Genomic DNA, 22,138 nt, shown 5'->3' with positions numbered 1-22,138 from the left:
CACACCGACTCGCCGAAGCGCAACCCACCCATTCCCCTACATTTACCCCTTTACCTAACACTACGTACAATTTAGCATGGCCAATTCACCTGACCTGCACATCTTTGGACTGTGGGAGGAAACTGGAGCACCCGGAGGAAACCCACGCAGACACGGGGAGAATGTGCAAACTCCACACAGTCAGTCGCCTGAGACGGGAATTGAACCCAGGTCTCTGGCGCTGTGAGGCAGAAGTGCTAACTGCTGTGCCACCGTGCTGTGTGGTTGCTCGATTTGACGTTCCTTACAGACACAATGTCAAAACTGAACAAGCTGAACTATGAATTTCAGGGAAAAAATCAAAGACTTTGATTATCTGATGCATCCAAATAGAAACTGAGTCTGTGGTCCTCCTAATAAAATAAAACGCTGTAACAATTCCATAGTTGGAAAAAATGCTGGAAAAAAATCTAAACCAAAGAAAAATGGTTTCACCCAGAAAACTTGCTCTCAGGTGTGTACAGAAGTTTTCAGAGGAATTCAACAGGTGATTTCAGGAGTTAGATATGATGGAACAAATTGTCATGACAGAAACCAGGTGAATCTAAGTTCATCTGACAAGAAAATTGGGATTCTGGAATGATTTGATTAATCTTTAACTTTTGTGAAAATCCTGGAAATAATGGGGCCAAAGTATCAGTGCGCTTTCTCAAGTGGGTTGTGTCAGATACTTGGGGTATTCTAAATTAAATTAGTAACCTGTAAAGTATTGTAAAATGGTTTCTTTCTTTCACAAAACAGCTACCTGGAGATTTATAATGAGCGAGTAAGGGATTTGCTCAGGCGGAAGTCAACCAAAACGTACAATTTACGAGTGAGGGAACATCCAAAGGAAGGTCCATATGTAGAGGGTAAGAATGTGTCTGTAAGAGAAAATTCAAACTTAAGATATTTTAACTGTAGACATTTCATGTTTTGACTCGGATGGAGATACAGCTTACGAAGTTGCCAATCCAAATTGATTACAGGAGAATCAGCTTTGGTTTTGATGTTATATTATACAGTATAATGTGTTCACTGCATATAAAATTTAAATGTCAGTTGGCACCTCCTTCAAGGTGAACATGAAGTGCAATGAGGAGGAGAAAGTGAGGACCGCACATGCTGGAGATTGGAGTCAAAAGTGTGGCACTAGAAAAGCATAGCGCATCAGGCAGCATCCAAGGAGCAGGAGAATCAACGTTTCGAGCATAAGCTCTTCATCAGCAATGTGGTGAGGGCCCAAGGGCGCCGAGAGATAAATGAGAGGGCGGTGGGGCTTGGGAGTTAAGGTTGGAAGGAAGATGGACATGTTGGGACAGTTCAAGAGGGCGGTGCCAAGTTGGAGGGTTTGATTTGTGGGGGGAAGGGAGGTGAGGAAACTGGTGAAATTGACATTGATGCCATGTGGTTGGAAGGTCCCAAGGCGGAAGATGAAGTGTTCTTCCTCCAGTTGTCAGGTGGCTAGGATTTGGCAGTGGACATGGCCCATGACTCGCATGTCCTTGGCGGAGTGGGACGGGGAGTTGAAGTGGTCAGATACAGGGCGGTGGGGTTGTTTAGTGTGCGTCCCGGAGATGTTCTCTGAAACGTTCCACAAGTTGGCGTTCTGTCTCCCCTGAAGTGCAATGAGATAACAAATGATGAACAATGCTAATAAGGATCATGAGTTGTTTTGCCTCAGGAGTAGTAGTTGCGATTGCAATTAAGAGGATAAAAAAAAATCAATGCAAACTGTTGATGCTTGTCTTGGAGACAGACAAGCCCATACATGACCTTTTCCATACAAGTTGCTTCCTTGTAAGGCTCGAATTTAGATTTCCTTATAGTGTAATGTTTCTAGCATTTATCATGTGCAAGAATATTTGACACCAATTTTTTGTCTCCCTTTTCTTTTTATTCCACCTACTGCTTAATGAAGGTATGTTTCTAAATATAGTGTAATTATGAGTTGTGGCCGTAACCATTTGCGTGACTGCTGAGCAACTAGCCGTATTTCTGGATTACACATGTATTTTGTGGAGGGGCTTTTGGAGACCATGAATCGAGTCAACTCTTGTAGAGTACCTAATCCGACATGCTTTTGTAGCCATGGTGTTGACATGGCTGGTTATGCTGAACTCCCTAGTCAGTGATGTTCACTTTGCCCAAATACTCTTGATCAGTGGGTATATTGTTGAAGCTTGAGGGAACTTGTAGTTGTTGAACATCTTGGCATTATGTGAATGTTCCCTGTGACTTGTTTGTGCAAGCCTGAATATTGCCTTGCTATAGTTAAGAAATCTCAAATGAACAAATATGAACAGCAAATAAAATTCAACACCACAGGAGCACAAAGTTGAACAATCGAATTATTCAAAAATAATTTAACAGTCCATTTTGTCTTCATTTTAAATACTGATATTAATAAGATGACATAAAATCATAAGTGATTGTGTACATCATGTTAACAAATAATGCAATTAAATGTATCTCTAGAATTTTTTCTTTTCTATCTTTCTTTCGGTGCTTTTAATCAGTGTTTGGAACTTCTCTGAAGGCTCTGGCTTTGCATTTAATATTCTTAACAAAGCAATTAGATTCTCAGTTAGAAGTTAACAACTACAATTTGGTCCCAGCATGCGCAGACTAGGTGTGTCACTTTCGGTAATCTCCCAGTAACTGTATAATTCTCTCGGGTAACCAGCACAGCAGTCAAAAAATCTGTATATCTGACTTCAAATAATAATTTAGTTTGCTTTTTCAAATGATTTCAAAACTAGATGAATCATTCCAGGATGTTAAAAATAAAATTTTTAAAATGGAAACTTCACAAAAACTGTTGTGAAACTTTTAGAAAAAGGAGAACTTTATTTTGGTATGCAGCCTGAAACTGATCAGTACTCTCAACTGTCCAGTTGAGTTTTGACCAAAGATCATTTCATCTAATTTTACCTTCAGTGTGAGCTCTAATTGTTCATGGATTTCACTTTTATGGTCTTAAAAGGATGCAGCTTCACCATACCAGTAGAATAATAGATTGTGTACTTTCTATTGAACACTCCTCTCCTTGTTAAAGAATGCACTGACCCATTGCCTTGAGTAACCACATGGAAAATGCAACATTTCCTGTCAGGTTTTAAAAAGTCAAAATAAGTACAGCCGGTCATTTGTCTTGAGTATTGAATAAGGATTTTGTTTTGTGACAAAACACATTGTACATTTAATGTACGTAGTTCCAATCTCAATGCAGTAGTCTCCCAGTACCCGTGAGGGATGCGTTCCAAGACATAAGGACAAAAGGGTAACTAGGCAAAGAATAGGGTCCCTCAAAGATCAGCAAGGTGGCCTTTGTGTGGAGCCGCAGGAGATGGGGGAGAGACTAAATGAGTATTTTGCATCAGTCTTTACTGTGGAAAAGGACAAGGAAGATACAGAATGTAGGGAAATGGATGGTGACATCTTGAAAAATGTCCATATTACAGAGGAGGAAGTGCTGAATGTCTTGAAACACATAAAAAGTGGATAAATCCCCAGGACCTGATCAGGTGTACTCTAGAACTCTGTGGGAAGCTAGGGAAGCAATTGCTGGGCCTCTTACTGAGATATTTGTATCATCAATAGTCACAGGTGAGGTGCCGGAGAACTAGAGGTTGGATAACGTGGTGCCACTGTTTAAGAAGGATGGTAAGGACAAGCCAGGGAACTACATACCAATAAGCAAATTGTTTTTTAGATTAGATTCCCTACAGTGTGGAAACAAGCCATCCGGCCCAATCAGTCCACACTGGCCCTCCGAAGAGTAACCCATCTAGACCCATTTCCCTCTGACTAATGCACCTAACACTATGGGCAATTTAGCATGGCTAATTCACCTAACCTGCACATCTTTGTGACTGTGGGAGGAAACCGGAGCACCCGGAGGAAACCCAAGCAGACACTGGGAGAATGTGCAAACTCCACACAGACAGTCATCTGAGGCTGACATTGAACCTGGGACCCTGGTGCTGTGAGGCAGCAGTGCTAACCACTGAGCCACCATGCCACCCCGTGTTGGAGGGAATCCTGAGGGACAGGATGGACATGTATTTGGAAAGGCAAGGACTGATTAGGGATAGCCAATATGGCTTTGTATGTAGGAAATCATGTCTCATGAACTTGATTGAGTTTTTTGAAGAAGTAACAAAGGGGATTGATGAGGGGAGAGCGATAGATGTGATCTATATGGACTTCTGTTAGGCATTCCACAAGGTTCCCCATGGGAGACTGGTTAGCAAGGTTAGTTCTCATGGAATACAGAACTGGCTCGATGGTAGGAGACAGAAGGTAGTGGTGGAGGGTTGTTTTCAGACTGGAGGCCTGTGACCAGTGGAGTGCCACGACTTTTCATCATTTGTATAAACGATTTGGATGTGAGCATAAGAGGTATAGTTAGTAAGTGCAGATGACACCAAAATTGGAGGTGTACTGGACAGTGAACAAGGTTACCTCTGATTACAACGGGATCTTAATCATTTGGGCTGAGGAGTGGCAGATGGAGTTTAATTTAGATAAATGTGAGGTGTGGTATTTTGTTAAAGCAAATCTCAGCAGGACTTATACACTTAATGGTCAGGTCTTAGGGAGTGTTGCTGCACAAAGAGACCTTGGAGTGCAGATTCATAGCTCCTTGAAAGTGGAGTTGCAGGTAGATAGGATAGTGAAGGTGGTGTTTGGTATGCTTTCCTTTATTGGTCAGAAAATTGAGTACAGGAGTTAGGAAGTCATGTTGTGTCTGTACAGGACATTGGTCAGGCTACTGTTGGGATGTTGCGTGCAATTCTGGTCTCCTTCCTATCGGAAAGATGTTGTTAAACTTGAAAGGGTTCAGAAAAGATTTACAAGGATGTTGCCAGTGTTGGAGGATTTGAGCTATAGGGAGAAGTTAAATAGGCTAGGGCTTTTTTCTCTGGAGTGTCGGAGGATGTGGGGTCACCTTCTAGAGGTTTATAAAATCATGAGGGGCATGGATAGATAAATAGACAGTCTTTTCCCTGGGGTGGGGAAATCCAGAACTAAGTTTAGGGCGAGAGGGGAAAGATATAAAAGAGATCTACGGGGCAGCTTTTTCACGCAGAGGATGGTACGTGTATGGAATGAATGCCAGAGGAAGTGGTGAAGGCTGGTACAATTGCAACATTTAAAAGGCATCTGGCTGGGTATATGAATAGGAAGGGTGTGGAGGGATATGGGCCGGGTGCTGGCAGGTGGGACTAGATTGGGCTGGGGTATCTGATCGGCATGGACGGGTTGGACCGAAGGGTCTGTTTCCATGCTGCACATCTCTATGATTCTATGACCTATCGCGGAAGCCCGAAACCGCAGAATGCCATGAACCCATTCATTTAAATGGAAAACTTACCTTCACGGCTGCCCCCAGTCCCTGGTTCTGGAATATTCCCTGTAATAACCCGGTAAACCGCAGAAATCGGACCCATAGATATGTCGGTCAGCCTGTACTTGACTCTCTCTCAGCAACTCAGTGGGAATAAGCCCGGTATTATTTTTAGAAATAGTTTAATAGAGAGGCACTGAATATTATTGCTGGTGAATGCAACCCCAGCGTAAGACCGATCAATTGACCACTGTAGTTTATATAAATTAGTTTTAAGTTGTTAATTTAATTCATTCATCATAGAATAAATAAGATGAAGTTGTTTCCTCTGGCATTGAACCAACCTCTGAGGTAATTAGCAAAAAAAGCCTTCGGCGAGGTGAGGAAGGCAATCCGTTCCTGTGATCTGGAATGCGCACCTTGGTATGGTGGCAAGAATGGATTCAATAGTCGCTTTTAGATATGTGCTTAGAATAAAAGACTTGTTGGATTGAGAACAATTTACTGGGTATTAACAATAGTTTTTCTTTTCAAAACGTGGGCCAACTGGCTGCCTTTACAGTCATCTTTTACAATTTGCTGTAATGCACATAACCTGTTCTGTTCTATACAAGGATTTGAATTGATCAGACTGAGTTTATTAAACTTGGACTTATGAATGTCTTTTTATACTGCATTTATTTTATAAGCATCCTTGTCTTATGCATTTAGATTTATCAAAGCATTTGGTGCAGAATTACAGCGATGTGGAAGAACTCATGGAAGCTGGAAACATCAATCGAACAACTGCTGCCACAGGGATGAATGATGTCAGCAGTCGTTCCCATGCCATTTTCACCATCAACTTCACTCAAGTGAGTCATCTGAAAACAACCTTTAATGGATTCACTTTTATCAAATATCTTGTCAGCCTGAAGGAATAACTGTGTCAGTTGTTACTCTTGAGACATTAACGAGAGCTAAGTATTGTAGGTTTCATTAATGAAGTTGGAAGACAAAAGCATTTCTATCATGCTTTATGGTGATTAGTATTGCACATGTGACATTTGCTGGAATTTCCTAAGGGCAAATTGTAAGTTGAACTCACCTGGTTGCTCATTCAACATTTTGAAGAGTGACTTAACCAAATTTAATTCTAATAAGCATTGTTAAGTTGCGAAGCTACCTTCCAAACAGTTTTCAGTCAGTGTCATCTTTTAGAGCTTATTGTGTCTATTGTTTTGATCTTAACTCTTCCCGTGCTGTTTAAAATGGAAAAGGTTCATTTGGTTAAACATTTTCAAAATTGTCATGAAGTCTGCATTTTCTTCCTTTACCCTTTGTTTCAAAAATAAAGGGTATCAGGCCCAAATGATATGATTAACCGCATTACTGTACAACTGCCTATTACTCCCTGCTTTAGACATTTTAAAAGTGTTCTGTCCTTCGCTTGTGCAGGAGTTAAATTTCTGAGATACCTAGTATGTTTTCTGTATTAGCACTGTACACAAGTTATTCCTATTTAATGAGACATATCATTTTCTCAGATTCTTTATATTAAAAAAAATTGTTTAATAAATATCTCTCATGAAGAAATAGTGTAATCACAATCATTTAAATCCCTTTTCTGGAAAGACTTGCAGGCTGCCTTAAAGAATGTGAGCTAGATTTAGTTTCTGTTCATAACTAGTTTGAATTCTGTAGTCATTATAGGGCGTAATTGTTGTTGTTGTAGGGTGGGGTTTTCCTCTGACACATTCAAATTATTTTGCACATTAACCGTAGTTCCTGCAAGCTTTGCTTGATATTGCAGATTTAGTTTAATAATTACTCGTTCATTACAACGCTTGCCACTTGAAATTGTGTGGGGTGCCATGATGTCTTGACTGGCTGTAATGGCAGAGAATGTCATTAAAGCAGACTACAGATCGGAGGCATAAGTATATAGACTTATTTATAACTGGAGTATTTCTAATAAACAGGGATCTATTGGTCTGCTCCCATTTTTAAATTACAAAGCACTAGTATATTGGAATCTATAAACTGGAAAAACTAACTGAGGTCTATCTGGCCGTTTCTAGTGCCCAGTACCTGACAGATTGCACAATATCTATCAATTTTTTTTCTTTGTGCATTTGCTGAAACTGCCAACAGCAAATTTAAGAGCCAGTACACTCCATTTCCTCATCTGTCCATTTTATGTACCTTGTACGTGAAGTAATTAAATCTTCAAGAAGGCATGCCAGCAAGCTTGCTTTCTTATTTTACCCGGCTCTCTCATCTGTTAGCACTTTAACCGTTTATAAGCTAATTAGTGCTCTGAACATGTCTTGATAATTTCCCATAACAGTTGACTTAACCCAGTGTCTTGGACATCTCCACTTCCAGTCTGATGCATGGGTGAGGGAAAACAGTTGTAATTTTCATTACATTTCCTTTACACTCATATCTTTTACTGTGCGTCTTAAAGAGAGTCATTGTGATGGGTGCTGATTTACTTTCTTAATTGAAATCCTAGGCCAAATTTGATGCTGAAATGCCTTGTGAAACAATTAGCAAGATCCACTTGGTCGATCTTGCAGGAAGTGAAAGAGCAGATGCTACAGGTGCCACTGGCGTACGATTGAAAGAAGGAGGGAATATTAATAAGTCTTTAGTCACATTGGGAAATGTTATATCTGCTTTGGGTAAGATCTTTTATTCCAGTTTTTCTTGAACTGCTTATAATCTTGAAACAATTTAAAAATTGTTAAAAGTAACTGACTGCCATGGGTTTGAACTTTTATTGCTTTCTGTTTTTACAGCTGATTTGTCTCAGGATAGGACAAATTCTCAAGCAAAGAAGAAACAAGTGTTTGTGCCTTACAGAGATTCAGTTTTGACTTGGTTATTGAAAGACAGCCTTGGTGGAAACTCCAAAACCATTATGATTGCCAGTAAGATTTTTGTTTTTATAATGCTTGCAATTTCAAGGTCAACATATTTATTGTATTGTTAAGCTTATTAGTTACTCCAAACATCGCCTGCTTTAAAAATAAAAGTTGTTACTAATTGTATGACACCGAATAATACAACCAGTTGCGAGTTAGCTGAGGTCTGTCCATGCCAATTTTACTCAATATATCTACCTTCAGAGAAGGATTTAGATTGGTTCCAGATATTGATTTTTGATATGTTTGTGAACTCATTCTTGATGCATGTCTAACCTTGAACAGGCCTAGCTCAAATGATATCTCTCCAGGGTGGGTGGGATGTTAAACAAAACAATTGTATAAATAAGGAAGCATTGAGTGGGAACTCTAGAAAACATTTTGTATTTTACGGAAGTGTAATGGGAGTCCCTTGTACGGAGTGATTTAATTTCCAAATCAACAAATACATTTTTCTTTTAGTTTTGACTGTTGTTCTGCCAACTTTGAACATTATCTTAATATCTGGTGCTCTACGTGAGATCAATTGTTAAGCAACCAAGGGGTCAAAAAAATGCAAGTTAAGGCTAGTGTCTAGAACTTTAACCGACCTAGCTTAATATTCAACAGCAAATGCAATTTCCTTAACAACTTTCACTCCACTTTTTATCATATTACATATTCAAATTTCCCTGCTAAGGACTTCTAAGTCAGAAGTCACACGAAAACAGGTTATAGTCCTATAGGTTTATTTGAAATCACAAGCTTTCAGAGCATAGCCCCCTCGTCAGGTGAAGTCACCTCCACATCAAGGACTTCTTGAGCATTACCCTTCCCTGGTCCCAAGGCTTACTAATTTGACTACCTTGAATTTTTTTTCCAGGTTAATCTTACTTATACTGTTGAATAATAATGACTTCTATTTATATATTGCTTTTTACACTGTGAAATGCAGTGGGACATTTTGCTAAGGGATAATCAAAGAATCTGTAAGACACCTTTCAGATACAACTTTAATTTTTCTGATGTTTGATGACTGATCCACTATGTATTTGGGTACAACAATTTAGATGACTATCCAGTACCCCTTTCTCTAATGCCCAAGAGTGTATCAACCAGAATTTCTCATCTCCAAATCTGCACAAACTAGTGATTGTAAAACCTCAGGATGACTTACTTTGCATATGGTTTAACTGTACTACCTATCTATCCCAGTATTATTTTTTCTCTCACTCTCCATGCCAAACATTCCTCAAAATCTGCTTTTCTGACCAAACTTTTGTTACCAAACCTAATAATATTGCCTCAGAAGCTCAATGTCAGACAGTGCTTGACATGGCTCCTCTAAAGAGCCTTAATGGCGCTATAGAAGTATACACAGATGTTAGAAAATTTTGTATTTGTTTGAGTGTTAAATTGCAATTCATCTTTGTCTTGCTGTAGTATAATAGATCGAAACCATACAACACAATACCAGTCATTTCCCCCATGCTCATTTCATTGGTGTCTGGAAATTTAATGGTTTGTTCTTGTGTTGACATCTCTTGCATAGATCAGAGACACTAGTGCATGTCTTGACCATTATTTTGAAGTTATAGATGCCATCCTGATTGCAAGATCTAACTTGCTTTGAATTCTCCTGCATGTAACCTGTTCCATACCGGGGCTATTTTTTATTGTTAAAAATTTAAGGCTTTCTCTGCATTCAGTTTGCCAGTTAGTTTAACTTCGTAATGGAAGTGGCCAGTGTGTGACAATACATGAGATTCATGAAGCCCTTGAGGTCAACAAAGGACAAATCCACACTACTGGAGGACATTTAGATATCATCGAGGTCAGTGGCAACCACCATTGTTTTGCCACTGGTTGTGAAATTCACCTTCATGTTATGTCAGTCCACACCGAATGTTGTAGGGTGTAGGTTTGCTCGCTGAGCTGTAGGTTTGATATCCAGACTTTTCATTACCTAGCGAGGTAACATCATCAGTGGAAACCTCCAAGTGAAGCGAAGCTGTTGTCTCCTGCTTTCTATTTATATGTTTGTCCGGGATGGGGTTCCTGGGGTTTGTGGTGATGTCATTTCCTGTTCGTTTTCTGAGGGGTTGATAGATGGTTTCTAGATCTATGTGTTTGTTTATGGCGTTGTGGTTGGAGTGTCAGGCCTCTAGGAATTCTCTGGCATGTCTTTGCTTAGCCTGTCCCATGATAGATGTGTTGTCCCAATTGAAATGGTGTTTTTTTCCTCCGTGTGTAGGGCTACGAGGGCAAACAGGAAGGAAGTTAGCCACCAGGATACACGAACACCAGTTAGCCACAAAAAGACACGACCCTCTCTCCCTCGTAGCCCTACTCACGGAGGAAAAAAACCCACCATTTCGACTGGGACAACACATCTATCCTGGGACAGGCTAAGCAAAGACATGCCAGAGAATTCCCAGAGGCCTGGCACTCCAACCACAACGCCATAAACAAGCACATAGATCTAGATACCATCTATCAACCTCTCGGAAAACAAACAGGAAATGACATCACCACAAACCCCAGGAACCCCATCCAGGAGAAAGATATAAATAGAAAGCAGGAGACAACAGCTTCGCTTCACTTGGAGGTCGCCACTGATGATGTTACCTAGCCATGTAATGAAACGTCTGGATAACAAACCTACAGCTCAGCGAGCAAACCTACATGCTAAACCTCAACCTGAGCTACAAACCTTCACAAACCTTGCAAACACCTAATGGTATATCAGTCCAATGCGGGTTGTGCCACAAATTTTGTTTTCTTTCAGGTATGTCTAATATAAAAATGTGGTGAATACAAGTGTTCATTCAACACTTTATTATTTTTTGTTATCCTTTATTGGTAGCCATTTCACCTGCGGATGTCAATTATGGAGAAACATTGAGTACCCTTCGCTATGCAAACAGAGCTAAAAACATCATTAACAAACCTACCATTAATGAAGATTCTAATGTCAAACTTATTCGTGAGCTACGTGCTGAAATAGCACGACTGAAGGCTTTACTTGCTCAGGGGAATCAGGTTAGTTTTAAATCTTTTGAATTGGTAATTCATTTTTATTTTTGGAGGGAAAAGGGCTCCTGGTTACCATTTTTAATTGCTTTATTACATTGTGGTAACCTCCAGGACTAATTGAGTTGTACAACTAATGGCTAAATCATTTATACTCATTGAGTTTGGCTTACAGAAGTTGCTTCTTTTTTGTGGATTGTTGCAGGGATAATGGGGCTGCAGTAATGACCCTTCCGGAAGAAATTAATGGAGCTGATTTTAGCTTTGTAGAATTATAAACCTAATTAAGAAACTTTTCTCTTGGATGAAATCCACTCTTGATCATGATTAATAATTCTTAAAAACATTTCCAATTTTATTGTTTCAACTCTAGGTGGCAGCCAAGTTTTTCTTTTATGGCTTTAGCTGAGCCTATGGGTGAGATTTAAAAATAATGTGTTTGGAACATAACTGTGTAGCTGCTAGCATTAGGAGTCCAGTAATATGCAGCAGGTCTGTGGTGCTAAGGTGTACTTAATCCACCTAAAATAATAAAGCTGCTGGAGAAACTCTGGTCTGGCCCAGTTTTGTGGAAAAAGACGGAGAGACAGACAGTTAACCTGTCAACTTTGATGCGACTTCTTCAGAACTGGACTTTGTTTTCAGTTAGTTTATCTGATTCTTCAGTGAACTAGAATTCACTGCATTAAAACTAACCAGACCTTTTTTTTAAAAAAGAAGCTTGTATTGATTATCTGGTTTAATGTGAAATATTACTTTCTTATTAGAGACTTTAATTTAAAATCTTTAATAAAATGCCTATTATATGATATTCTCTCTCTTAATTTTGGTGTCAATGCAATCCAAACTATCCAAAGCACTTTGTTAATCTCATGAAACTGCATTTGAAACAGTAAGGAAGTAATATTTTTGGTTGCAAAGCATTGACTGCTGTAATATTTCTGAGATAACATTTCTGTATTGGACAATTGGTTAAACATACAAACATATGAATAGTTTAAACAGAGCAGCTATAGATCATTTGAACCCTTGAGCCTCCTGTACCATCCAATAAGATCATGGCTGGTATGTTTGTGTTCGAATTTCACATCAGATTTTTATTAAGCAATAAAAAAAATCAATGGACCTCTTCTGCCTTAAAAATATTTAATGATCCGTTCATTCACTGCCTTCTGAGGTAGTGTGTTCTGAGTGTCTCAACCATCAGGAAAACAGTTTTGCTGCTCCTCTTTCCTGAAACAGTGACCCCTAATTTTAAAACGGCTTCTTCTAGTTCTAGACAGACCCACAAGATGATACATCCTTTAGATATCCAGTTGTCAAGACCACTGAGGATTTTGTGCACTTTAATCAGCACTTCAATCAAATCTCACCCCACTCTTCGAAACTCCAGTGGAAACAATCCCAGCCCATCCAACCTAACCCCCATAAGACGATCTGCTCGTTCCAGGTTTCAATCTAGTCAACCTCCTCAGGACCACCTCCAATGTATTTGCTTCCTTTCCATAAATAACCTGCGCACTGTATTTGAGATGTGATCTGACCAATCACCTCCAAAGCTGACGCATAACATCTTTTTTTTATGTTCAAGTGCTCTCCTGGAAAAATATACTATTCCATTAGCAGCCTTAATCACTTGCTGCACCTGTAATACTAACTTATTGTGACTGCTCAGTAGAACACCCGTACCTCGGAATTATGTAATTGTTATCTTTTTTAGTCATATTCTGCTTTTTCATTATTCAAGGTCCAGCATATAGAAACTGATGTCATGAAAATATAGACATCTTTGACAAAATTGATTTGTGACTTGCATTTTTATCTGTTCTTTCTTACATGATATAGCAGCTACATGTGTGCCTGGGTTAATTAAAGACTTCCAAGCAATGTCCTGAGAAATGGAGAGGGACTTTATCCACTGATGTTTAATTTTAACTTTGAATCATTTTGAACTAATTAAAAAATTTAAACACTAGTGATAGTGTTATCACCTAGACTATTAATCCGGAGATCTAGGTAATGTTTGGAGACCCTAGTTTTGAATCCTGCCATGGTAGATAGGGGAATTTGAATTCAATAAAAATCTGGAAGCATGTCTCTAATAACATGTTGATAGTCAATGAAAATCCATCTGGATCATTAATCCCTTTAGGGAAGGAAACTGCTGTCTTTGGTATGATTTGGAGATGCCGGTGTTGGACTGGGGTGTACAAAGTTAAAAATCACACAACACCAGGTTATAGTCCAACAGGTTTATTTGGAAGCACACTAGCTCTCGGAGCGTCACTCCTTCATCAGGTGGTAGTGGAGGGCTCAATCCTAACACACAGACTATATAGCAAAACTTTACAGTGTGATGTAACTGAAATTACACATTGAAAAATTGATTGTCTGTTAAGCCTTTCATCTGTTAGAATATCATGATAGTTTCACTTCTTTCATGTGTAAATCACAAAACCTTTTTCTAAAACGTTGCATTCTCAGGTTAGCTGTTAACAAAGGTGATAGCTAGACAATATGTATGGCTCCAGACTCTAAGTACTGTAGTTGACTCTTAACTTCCCACTGATCAAATGGGAATGGGCAATAAATGCTGACCTAGTCAGCGTCGCCCACATTCCGTGAATGAATAAAGAAATCAATAAATTATTTAATTAACATTGACCAGAATACTGTTTAGTTTTGGGACCTTGATATTGTATCTTGTTATTTAGAATTTTTTTTTGTTAATTGTAAATTGGATGTAAATCCACAGCACCCTAAACTGCTGTAATTTATCTGCAATTTGCATTATCTACTGACTGATGTAGAAGGGTGAAAAATCCACAGTAATGCAGTAGATGTTTATGATCTGATATCTGAAATAAGAGAAAGTTGAGAAAGGCCATGTAGCGGGTGCTTTACTGTGCTTCTAGTTTGTGATTTATAAAATGCTAAAATGCTATGTACCTTATCTTCCAGCCATTCTCATTTGAACAAGAATTCAACAAAATAGTACAAAACTTGTGCAAAACACATCTCCAAAACAGTACAGGTGATGCTGATGAGATCTCTCCACTACAGAGCTGAAATGTTTCAATACCATGTTGTCTAGTTTTGTAATGAAATGTGTTTACTCACAGCCAAATATGTTTTCCTTTCAGATTGCGTTGTTGGATTCTCCAACAGCTTTAAGTATGGAGGAGAAGCTTCAACAAAATGAAGCTAGAGTAAGTACTGTTTTGCTTGTATATACTCCTTTTGTTATTGGAAAAATATTTCAATACACTAATGAAATAAACTGTACTGAATTTACATCACATGCACAATCCAACTGTGAATGTAAAACTGTTCGTGAAATTTAAAAAAGAGATCTGATCAAACGTGAGCTACATCTGAAGCAGGATTAGAAAGTTTTGGACAATTTATTCAGGTGTGATTGTAATTTAGTTTCCATCTTTAAAACCATGCATTCTGTCTTTTTTATATTCTGTTTTGATTTTATATCCTTCATGTCTTTACCTAATGTAAGTCACAAATAACATTTATGAATGTGGTATAGTATCCCTTTCTACTAAAATACTAAACAGAAGCTGCAGTAGGCTCTCTCTTTTTATGATCTAATTTCATGTGCAGAACCTTTGCATTGTTTTAAATTTTAAAATTTGAAACATGGCTTTCTCGAAGTACTTGTAGTAACAAAGCCAGAAAGAGAGTTATTAGAAACTGTTATTCTGTTTGGTTAGGTAAATTCTGCTGATGCACCTTGGGAAATGTGCACTGCACATCCTTGGTTTATTTTTCACCAATGCAGAGTCACATTTTGTCACTATTATCAACCCAAGTCCTCTCCTTTGTAAGTTGAATCCTTCATGTGAAAACCTCCAAGATACAAAGACCAGTGGGGGAATAAAGCATGTTATGGCCAAATAAGTTTGTTTTTAATGTGGAAAATGTAAACTTTAAATGAAGGGAGGAAAAACCTCTCAAATGAAGCTTTTCAAAGCACATTTTGAGTCTCAGTTGATTCAGGAATAAACTTTGCTAAATATCTGCATACAGTTTAATATTATTAGTTCACTTCCACGTAAGGTCATAAGGTATAGGAGCAGAATTAGGCCATTCGGCCCATTGAGTCTGATCCACTATTCAGTCATGACTGATATGTTTTTCTATCCCATTCTCCTGCCTTCACCCTGTAAACCTTGATAGGTTCTTGATAGTAGCTGAAAATGTGTTGCTGGAAAAGCGCAGCAGGTCAGGCAGCATCCAGGGAACAGGAGAATCGACGTTTCGGGCATAAGCCCTTCTTCAGGAAGGGCTGAAGAAGGGCTTATGCCCGAAACGTCGATTCTCCTGTTCCCTGGATGCTGCCTGACCTGCTGCGCTTTTCCAGCAACACATTTTCAGCTCTGATCTCCAGCATCTGCAGACCTCACTTTCTCCTCACAGGTTCTTGATAGTAACCAATCTATCTCTATCTTAAATTCACTCAATGACTTGACCTCCACAGCCTTCTGTGGCAATGAGTACCATAGATTCACCACACTCTGGCTAAAGAAATTCCTCCTCCGTTCTAAAGGGTGGTCCCCTCACTCTCGGGTTGTGCCCTCTGGTTCTCAGTTAGGAATGTTTCATTGCAAATCTTTGAATGCTGTGTTTTAGATCTGTTTCATCAAGGTGAAAAAACACAAGTTGGCAGAGAAAAGTCTCAACAGTTAGAGAAAGCATGCCAGTGGAAGAAACTATTCTTAGTTAATGAATTCGCAAAAAAAAAATTGGCCAGCATACATCTAATAGCAATGAGAACTTCACAGAATTGCACGTTCACAACATAAATAACATAACTCTGTTTGAATTGAATACTCATCAGTCACCATTTTATCTACCTTCATGGTGATCCAATCATTCCATTGGTTAATGCTGTGGAGCCTGTGTTCAATTCCCACCATAGCACTGAGGTATATTTTTTAAAAATCTGAAATTGAAAGCTAATCTCTAATGATCGATAGAGAAATGGATCTGTTATCCTTACCCAGTCTAGCCTTTGTGTAACTCCAAATCCACAAAGTGTGGTTGATGCTGAACTGCCCTCTATTAATAGTTGTGCATCTTTTTTTTAATGATGGGTTGTGTGGCGATTTAGATGAAGTGTGGTAATTCCAAGTGTTTGTCACTGTGGAGATCTCAAAAAGTATTTCCATTTCTTCTGCATTGCCATTTAAACTCACAATTTTTAACTGCAGCCTGTTCAGAACCAGAATGATAACAGAATGATACCATATCCAGAACCTGCGTTTAAATTCGAGTGGTTACTGGGATTTTATTTTCCTAACTCTTGCAGTAGCAACTATGCCTCTGTCCAGACACACATGAAACATTCTTCTGAGTCTTCGGTGCTTATCCCATGGTTTATGCTTTTATGAAATTTTAATGTAAATCAAGGTCATCATGGATGCTGAGATGACATCCACGAGTCCAGAACAAACAAAAATGTGATTGTCCGTTTAAGACTGAGATGAGGATTTTTTTCTCTCTGAGGTGTTCCCCAGAGAGAAGGGAGACTGGATTATTAAGTATCTTGTACATCAACATTTATCAAGAGCTATGGCTGTGTGGACAGGGTAGTAGAGTTGAGGTTATGATGAGATCTGACATGGTCTCAGGAAATGGTGGGGTGTGCTCAAGGGGTGCTTGGCCCACTTCTCCTGTTATGATAGAGTAACCACCTAATGTGAACTTAAATAACTAGGCAGCTATGGAATCTCTTTTAATAGCCAGTGATCCAGATGAACCTGTTTTCCATCTAACTGCTGTGCATCTGTGGAAAGTAGATTAAATGCGGAGAAATTTATTTATTTGGGTCTGTAATACTACTTTTGTTGTGCCTGGCAGGTGGAGGAACTGACCAAAGAGTGGACAAATAAATGGAATGAAACACAAAATATCCTCAAGGTGGGTCTTCCATGAAATTATTGGATATTGCTTGTAGAACTACTAAAGTAAGTACACTGCCTAAAAGGATATGAGAGGCAGGAACCCTCAACACATCGAAGAAGAATTTAGATGAGCACTCAGAACACCACAACAAATGCAATGATGGCTCAGTGGTTAGCACTGCTGCCTCACAGCGCCAGGGACCCGGTTCGATTCCACCCTCTGGCAACTGTCTGTGTGGAGTTTGCATGGTCTCCCCATGTCTGCGTGGGTTTCCTCCGGGTGCTGCAGCTTCCCCCCACTGTCCAAAGATGTGTAGATCATGTGAATTGGCCATACTAAATTGCCTATAGAGATAGATAAGTTAGGCAGAAGGAAATTGATCTGGGTGGGTCACTGTTCGGAGGGTCGGTGTGGGCTTGTTGGGCTGAATGGCCTGTTTCCACACTGCAGGGAATCTAATCTAATCATAATATATGTTTCATTATTAAACATGTGTAGTGTGATTTTAAAATTTTAAATCTGCTTAAATCACTGAATTTGAAAACAGTAACTTTTAAAAAGTTGATATTTTGCTCAACTTTGAGAAGTGCACCTAATGATGGGTGAAACTAAATCTCATTTGGTTTGGTATTTATCAGAAACCCATTTGTGACATATTTGGGACAGAATTTGGTGAGGACTGAGAGGCTCAATCTTCGGGAGCCCCAAGGACATTGAGGCCTTAGTTCGTAGCAGGAACCCTGTTGGTGGGGTCATGGCTCCACAGGAGAGCATTTAATATCGGGACCTCTCTCTCTCTCTCTCTCTCTCTCTCTCTCTCCCCCAATAGGCTGGAAATTTCTTCTTTCCCACACCTCAACCTCACCAAACGGCCAAGGAATGGTCACTCAAAGATTAGTTGCTTCCAATGATAATTCACTTTGCACATTCACCAGAGTTTACCGCAGAATCCCTAGAGAAAGCCTCCATGCTGTTTCTCAGCTATGTTGTGGTGGAGGGGTTGAGTGGAAAGGACAGAGGATGATGCTTTCTCGCTTTAGTAATGCTGGGCCCCTCGATTGGATGTGGTGTGAACAAGGACTACGCCCTGTTTTGTCCCTCACAGATGGGTATGCTTTTCAGTCTCCCCACACGGTGAGTACTTTACCTCCCACTGACTGAATGCCAGCAATGGTAGCATAAGGCTTTTCAGTGGGTATTACCTTTCCACTTAAGGGCTTCAGTTAGTATCTGGTTTGGAAGGTTACCCAGAAGTCTTCCTGCACAGAACATAAACAGATGAGGAGGCAAGTTGACCCCCAACCCATACTCTTCTATGTCCAACCGGCCACCCTACCTTAGAAGTTGCCTCTGGATGTCTGCATCAAATTCCATCCACAATCTGCTTATTTTATCAATTCTGGACTGTTCAATTCAAACATAAGCTTTATGCTTTTTCAGTATTATTCTAAGTTCATTGCATTGAGATGCTGGTTTTCTTTTGAAATCTATCTAATTCAATAATTTGGAAGAGCACCAGAGAGAACTAAACTGCCAGCATTGCCTGTTACAATGCCACCCTGACTTGGAAATCAGCTATACTGTCGCTGGATCAACATGCTGGAATACTCTCCCTAAGAGCATTGTGAATCTCCCTACAGCATATGGATTGCAGTAGTTCAAGAAAGCAGCTCACCACTGCCTTCTCATGGTGCCCTCACCCCCCCCCACTCCATGAATAATTTCATTTTTAAAACCAAGGCTGTTACCTCTGACATTGAAAGCCATTTCCCAAGCCACGTTACATAATATTGATATTGTTTTTTTTTTGTTGTTATTAGCCTCACAGCACTCATAAGGTAGCATTCACACCACACAAGTGCTAAGCAAGCACTATCTCCAACAAGGAAGAATCTATCCATTTGCTACTGATGTTCAATGGTATTATTACTATCACTGAATCCCAGACTCTTGTCGTCGTGGGTTTACTGTTGGTCCAGTTCAGTTTTTGGTCATTCATGTAAAGCTAGAAGTCCAGTAGGGAGCAACAACTTATCTTCTATCTTCCTAGTGCCTGCCCAACATCTCTAAGGCACAAGTCAGGAATATGATGCAACCTACTTGTGTTTTTTTTTAACCTCACCCTTTAACATACTCCCTTCACCATGAATGCATAGTGGCAGCAGTGTGTACCCTGTATGAGTTGCATTGCGTGAAGTCACCAGGGCTCCTTCCAAACTCATGACCTCTATCAACTGGAAGAATGAGGGCATCCAAGCCATTCCCTCACTTGCTGAGTCACAACCTTGCAACTCCCTTCTGAACTATACTGTGGGTGCAGGAAATACAACAGGTGAGAAAGGCAGCTCACTGCCACCTTCAGGCAGTAGGGATGGGCGGTAAAAGCTGGTTTAGCTAACAACACCCATTTCCCATGACCAAACTATAGAAAAATAAATCCAATCTCCAAGTATTCATTTATAATTGCCATTCACTTTTGCATGCAAGAGATGGAATCCAAAAAGTTATCTCGACTATCAATCAATGCAACACAAGCAAATATAGTTTTGCTCCAGCTATTTAGAAAGTAATATTGTCCTGCTCTATTTACCAAGCATAAGTGTTACTGCACTAATCTCTATTGAATCCAAAACTGTCATCTTAATTGTACACTTGCATAGTTAAGACCTATTGAAATGCTTTCCCAAGTGCGGTTCTTCAACCATACAGTCCATACACCCTCTCCATCAGAACCTTCTTGCTGGAAAAATTGCACAAAGTATATTACTTTGGCCATTCCTAACTTTGTTTCTAACTGAGTCCCAATAGCCTTTCCATTCTCTGCATGCCAAACTGTCCCCCCACTGCAAACTTTTGTGCATTGCTGGAGTGGTTGAAAGTCACCAGAAGTAAATCCTTTCAGATTTATTTTCTGGTCAATGTAGTGCCTATGCATTATAGTCATTGTTATAATGCAGGGCAACCTGGCTGCTCCCACAAAGCAATGAGATTATTAAGGTGGTCATTTATTTTTCGTGATGTTGTTAGAGGGAAAAATATTAGCCATGAAATAGAACTTGCAAATTATTTTGAATTATGGTGTGGGATCTTTTACATCCACCTCAGAGGGTAAATGAAGCCTCAGTTTAAAGTCTCATTAAAAGATTGATACCTCCCACCAGTTGAACATTCCTTTGGTACTATAGTGCATTGTCAGCTTAGGTCATGTATGTGAGACTATTGAACTGGATGTGAATTCACTACCTTCTCATTCATATGTTAGATTTCACTGAGCCAAGACAAATGCAACATTTTTTGAGGGGAGGGATGGTGAGAAAACATTACAATGCAATTTACAGTACCCCCATTATCTACTGTGTTGCTAATTGAAATGGTAATTATTTGTCAAGAGAAAATTAAAACTAGTTGTTGAGTCAATGACTGCATATAAGATGTGCTTCATGGATTAATAGAAATTATGGCTTCGGATGTGAAATGTTTAACCTCAGGGTGCACACTGCTTGTTTCTGATATTTTCATTCAAGCTTTAATTTAATAAAACCCAAAGAACTGCAGATGCTGTAAATTGGAAACAAAACAGAAGTTGCTGGAAAGTCTCAGCAGGTCTGGCAGCGTCGGTGAAGAGAAATCAGAGTTAACATTTCTGGTCCAGTGACCCTTCCTCAGAATGGTTCTGAGCACCTAAAACGTTAACTCTGATTTCTCTTCACTGATACTGCCAGACCTGCTGAGCTCTTCCAGCAACTACTTCTGTTTTTGCATAAATTTGATAAATTGCTTCATTTATGAATTTTTGATTAGCTTAGAGAAAAATGTCTAGAGAATCTTGTATCAGTAGTTGTTAATCAGCTTTGTTTTATATAAAAGTAAAATACTGCAATACGGATACCTGAAATAAAGACAAAGGTTTCTGAAACTAGACAGTAGGTCTGGCAGCACCTGTTGGGAGAGAAACAAAGTTTAATATTTCAGATCGAGATGATCTTTCATCAGAATTTCTAAGTTTCCAAATAAAAGCCATCCAGCTTTTTTTATTTTTCCAGTTGTTATATTAAACTGACAAGGTAAAAACAATGACTGCAGATGCTGGAAACCAGATTCTGGATCAGTGGTGCTGGAAGAGCACAGCAGTTCAGGCAGCATCCGAGGAGCTTCAAAATGGACGTTTCGGGCAAAAGCCCTTCATCAGGAATAAAGGCAGTGAGCCTGAAGCTTGGAGAGATAAGCTAGAGGAGGGTGGGGGTGGGGAGAGAGCAGCACAGAGCACAACAGGCCAGTGGGGGAGGAGATGAAGGCGATAGGTCAGGGAGGAGAGGGTGGTGTGGATAGGTGGAAAAGGAGCTAGGCAGGTCGTTCAAGTCCGGACAAGACAAGGGACAGTGCTGAGCTGGAGGTTTGAAACTAGGATGAGATGGGGGTGCTGGAGGTTAGAAACTAGGATGAGGTGAGGGAAGGGGAAATGAGGAAGCTGTTGAAGCCCACATCGATGCCCTGGGGTTGAAGTGTTCTGAGGCGGAAGATGAGGCTTTCTTCTTCCATGCGTCTGGTGGTGAGGGAGCGGCGATTGATGCCCTGGGGTTGAAGTGTTCCAAGGTGGAAGATGAGGCGTTCTTCCTCCAGGCGTCTGGTGGTGAGGGAGCTACGGGGAAGGAGGCCCAGGACCTCCATGTCCTCGGCAGAGTGGGAGGGGGAGTTGAAATGTTGTGCCACGGGGGGGTTTGGTTGATTGGTGCACGTGTCTCGGAGATGTTCCCTAAAGCGCTCTGCTAGGAGGCGCCCAGTCTCCCCAATGTAGAGGAGACCGCATCGGATACAATAAATGATATTAGTGGATGTGCAAGTAAAACTTTGATGGATGTGGAAGGCTCCTTTAGGGCCTTGGATAGAGGTGAGGGAGGAGGTGTGGGCGCAGGTTTTACAGTTCCTG

At 40.0% G+C, this 22,138-nt stretch overlaps 1 protein-coding gene across 5 annotated transcripts in view; it reads left to right on the top strand.

The window, feature by feature from the left end:
- Positions 1 to 22,138, top strand: part of kif16ba (kinesin family member 16Ba) — a 140,818-nt gene that overhangs the window by 19,556 nt on the left and 99,124 nt on the right. For all 5 annotated transcript variants that reach the window (XR_006312617.1, XM_043696646.1, XM_043696647.1 and 2 more), the window contains exons 6-12: positions 781 to 890; positions 6,083 to 6,225; positions 7,869 to 8,037; positions 8,155 to 8,286; positions 11,126 to 11,301; positions 14,436 to 14,501; positions 17,167 to 17,226. Coding sequence is in view for 4 of the 5 variants with exons in the window: in XM_043696646.1 (XP_043552581.1) it covers positions 781 to 890; positions 6,083 to 6,225; positions 7,869 to 8,037; positions 8,155 to 8,286; positions 11,126 to 11,301; positions 14,436 to 14,501; positions 17,167 to 17,226 (856 nt within the window). In the remaining variant the exon portion in view is untranslated. The remainder of the gene's footprint in view (positions 1 to 780; positions 891 to 6,082; positions 6,226 to 7,868; positions 8,038 to 8,154; positions 8,287 to 11,125; positions 11,302 to 14,435; positions 14,502 to 17,166; positions 17,227 to 22,138) is intronic.

The sequence above is a fragment of the Chiloscyllium plagiosum genome, chromosome 9 (genome assembly GCF_004010195.1).
Source record: "Chiloscyllium plagiosum isolate BGI_BamShark_2017 chromosome 9, ASM401019v2, whole genome shotgun sequence".
NCBI lineage: Eukaryota > Metazoa > Chordata > Chondrichthyes > Orectolobiformes > Hemiscylliidae > Chiloscyllium > Chiloscyllium plagiosum.
Note: the sequence above shows the minus strand (reverse complement) of the source record. Positions and strands in the feature narration are given on the sequence as shown.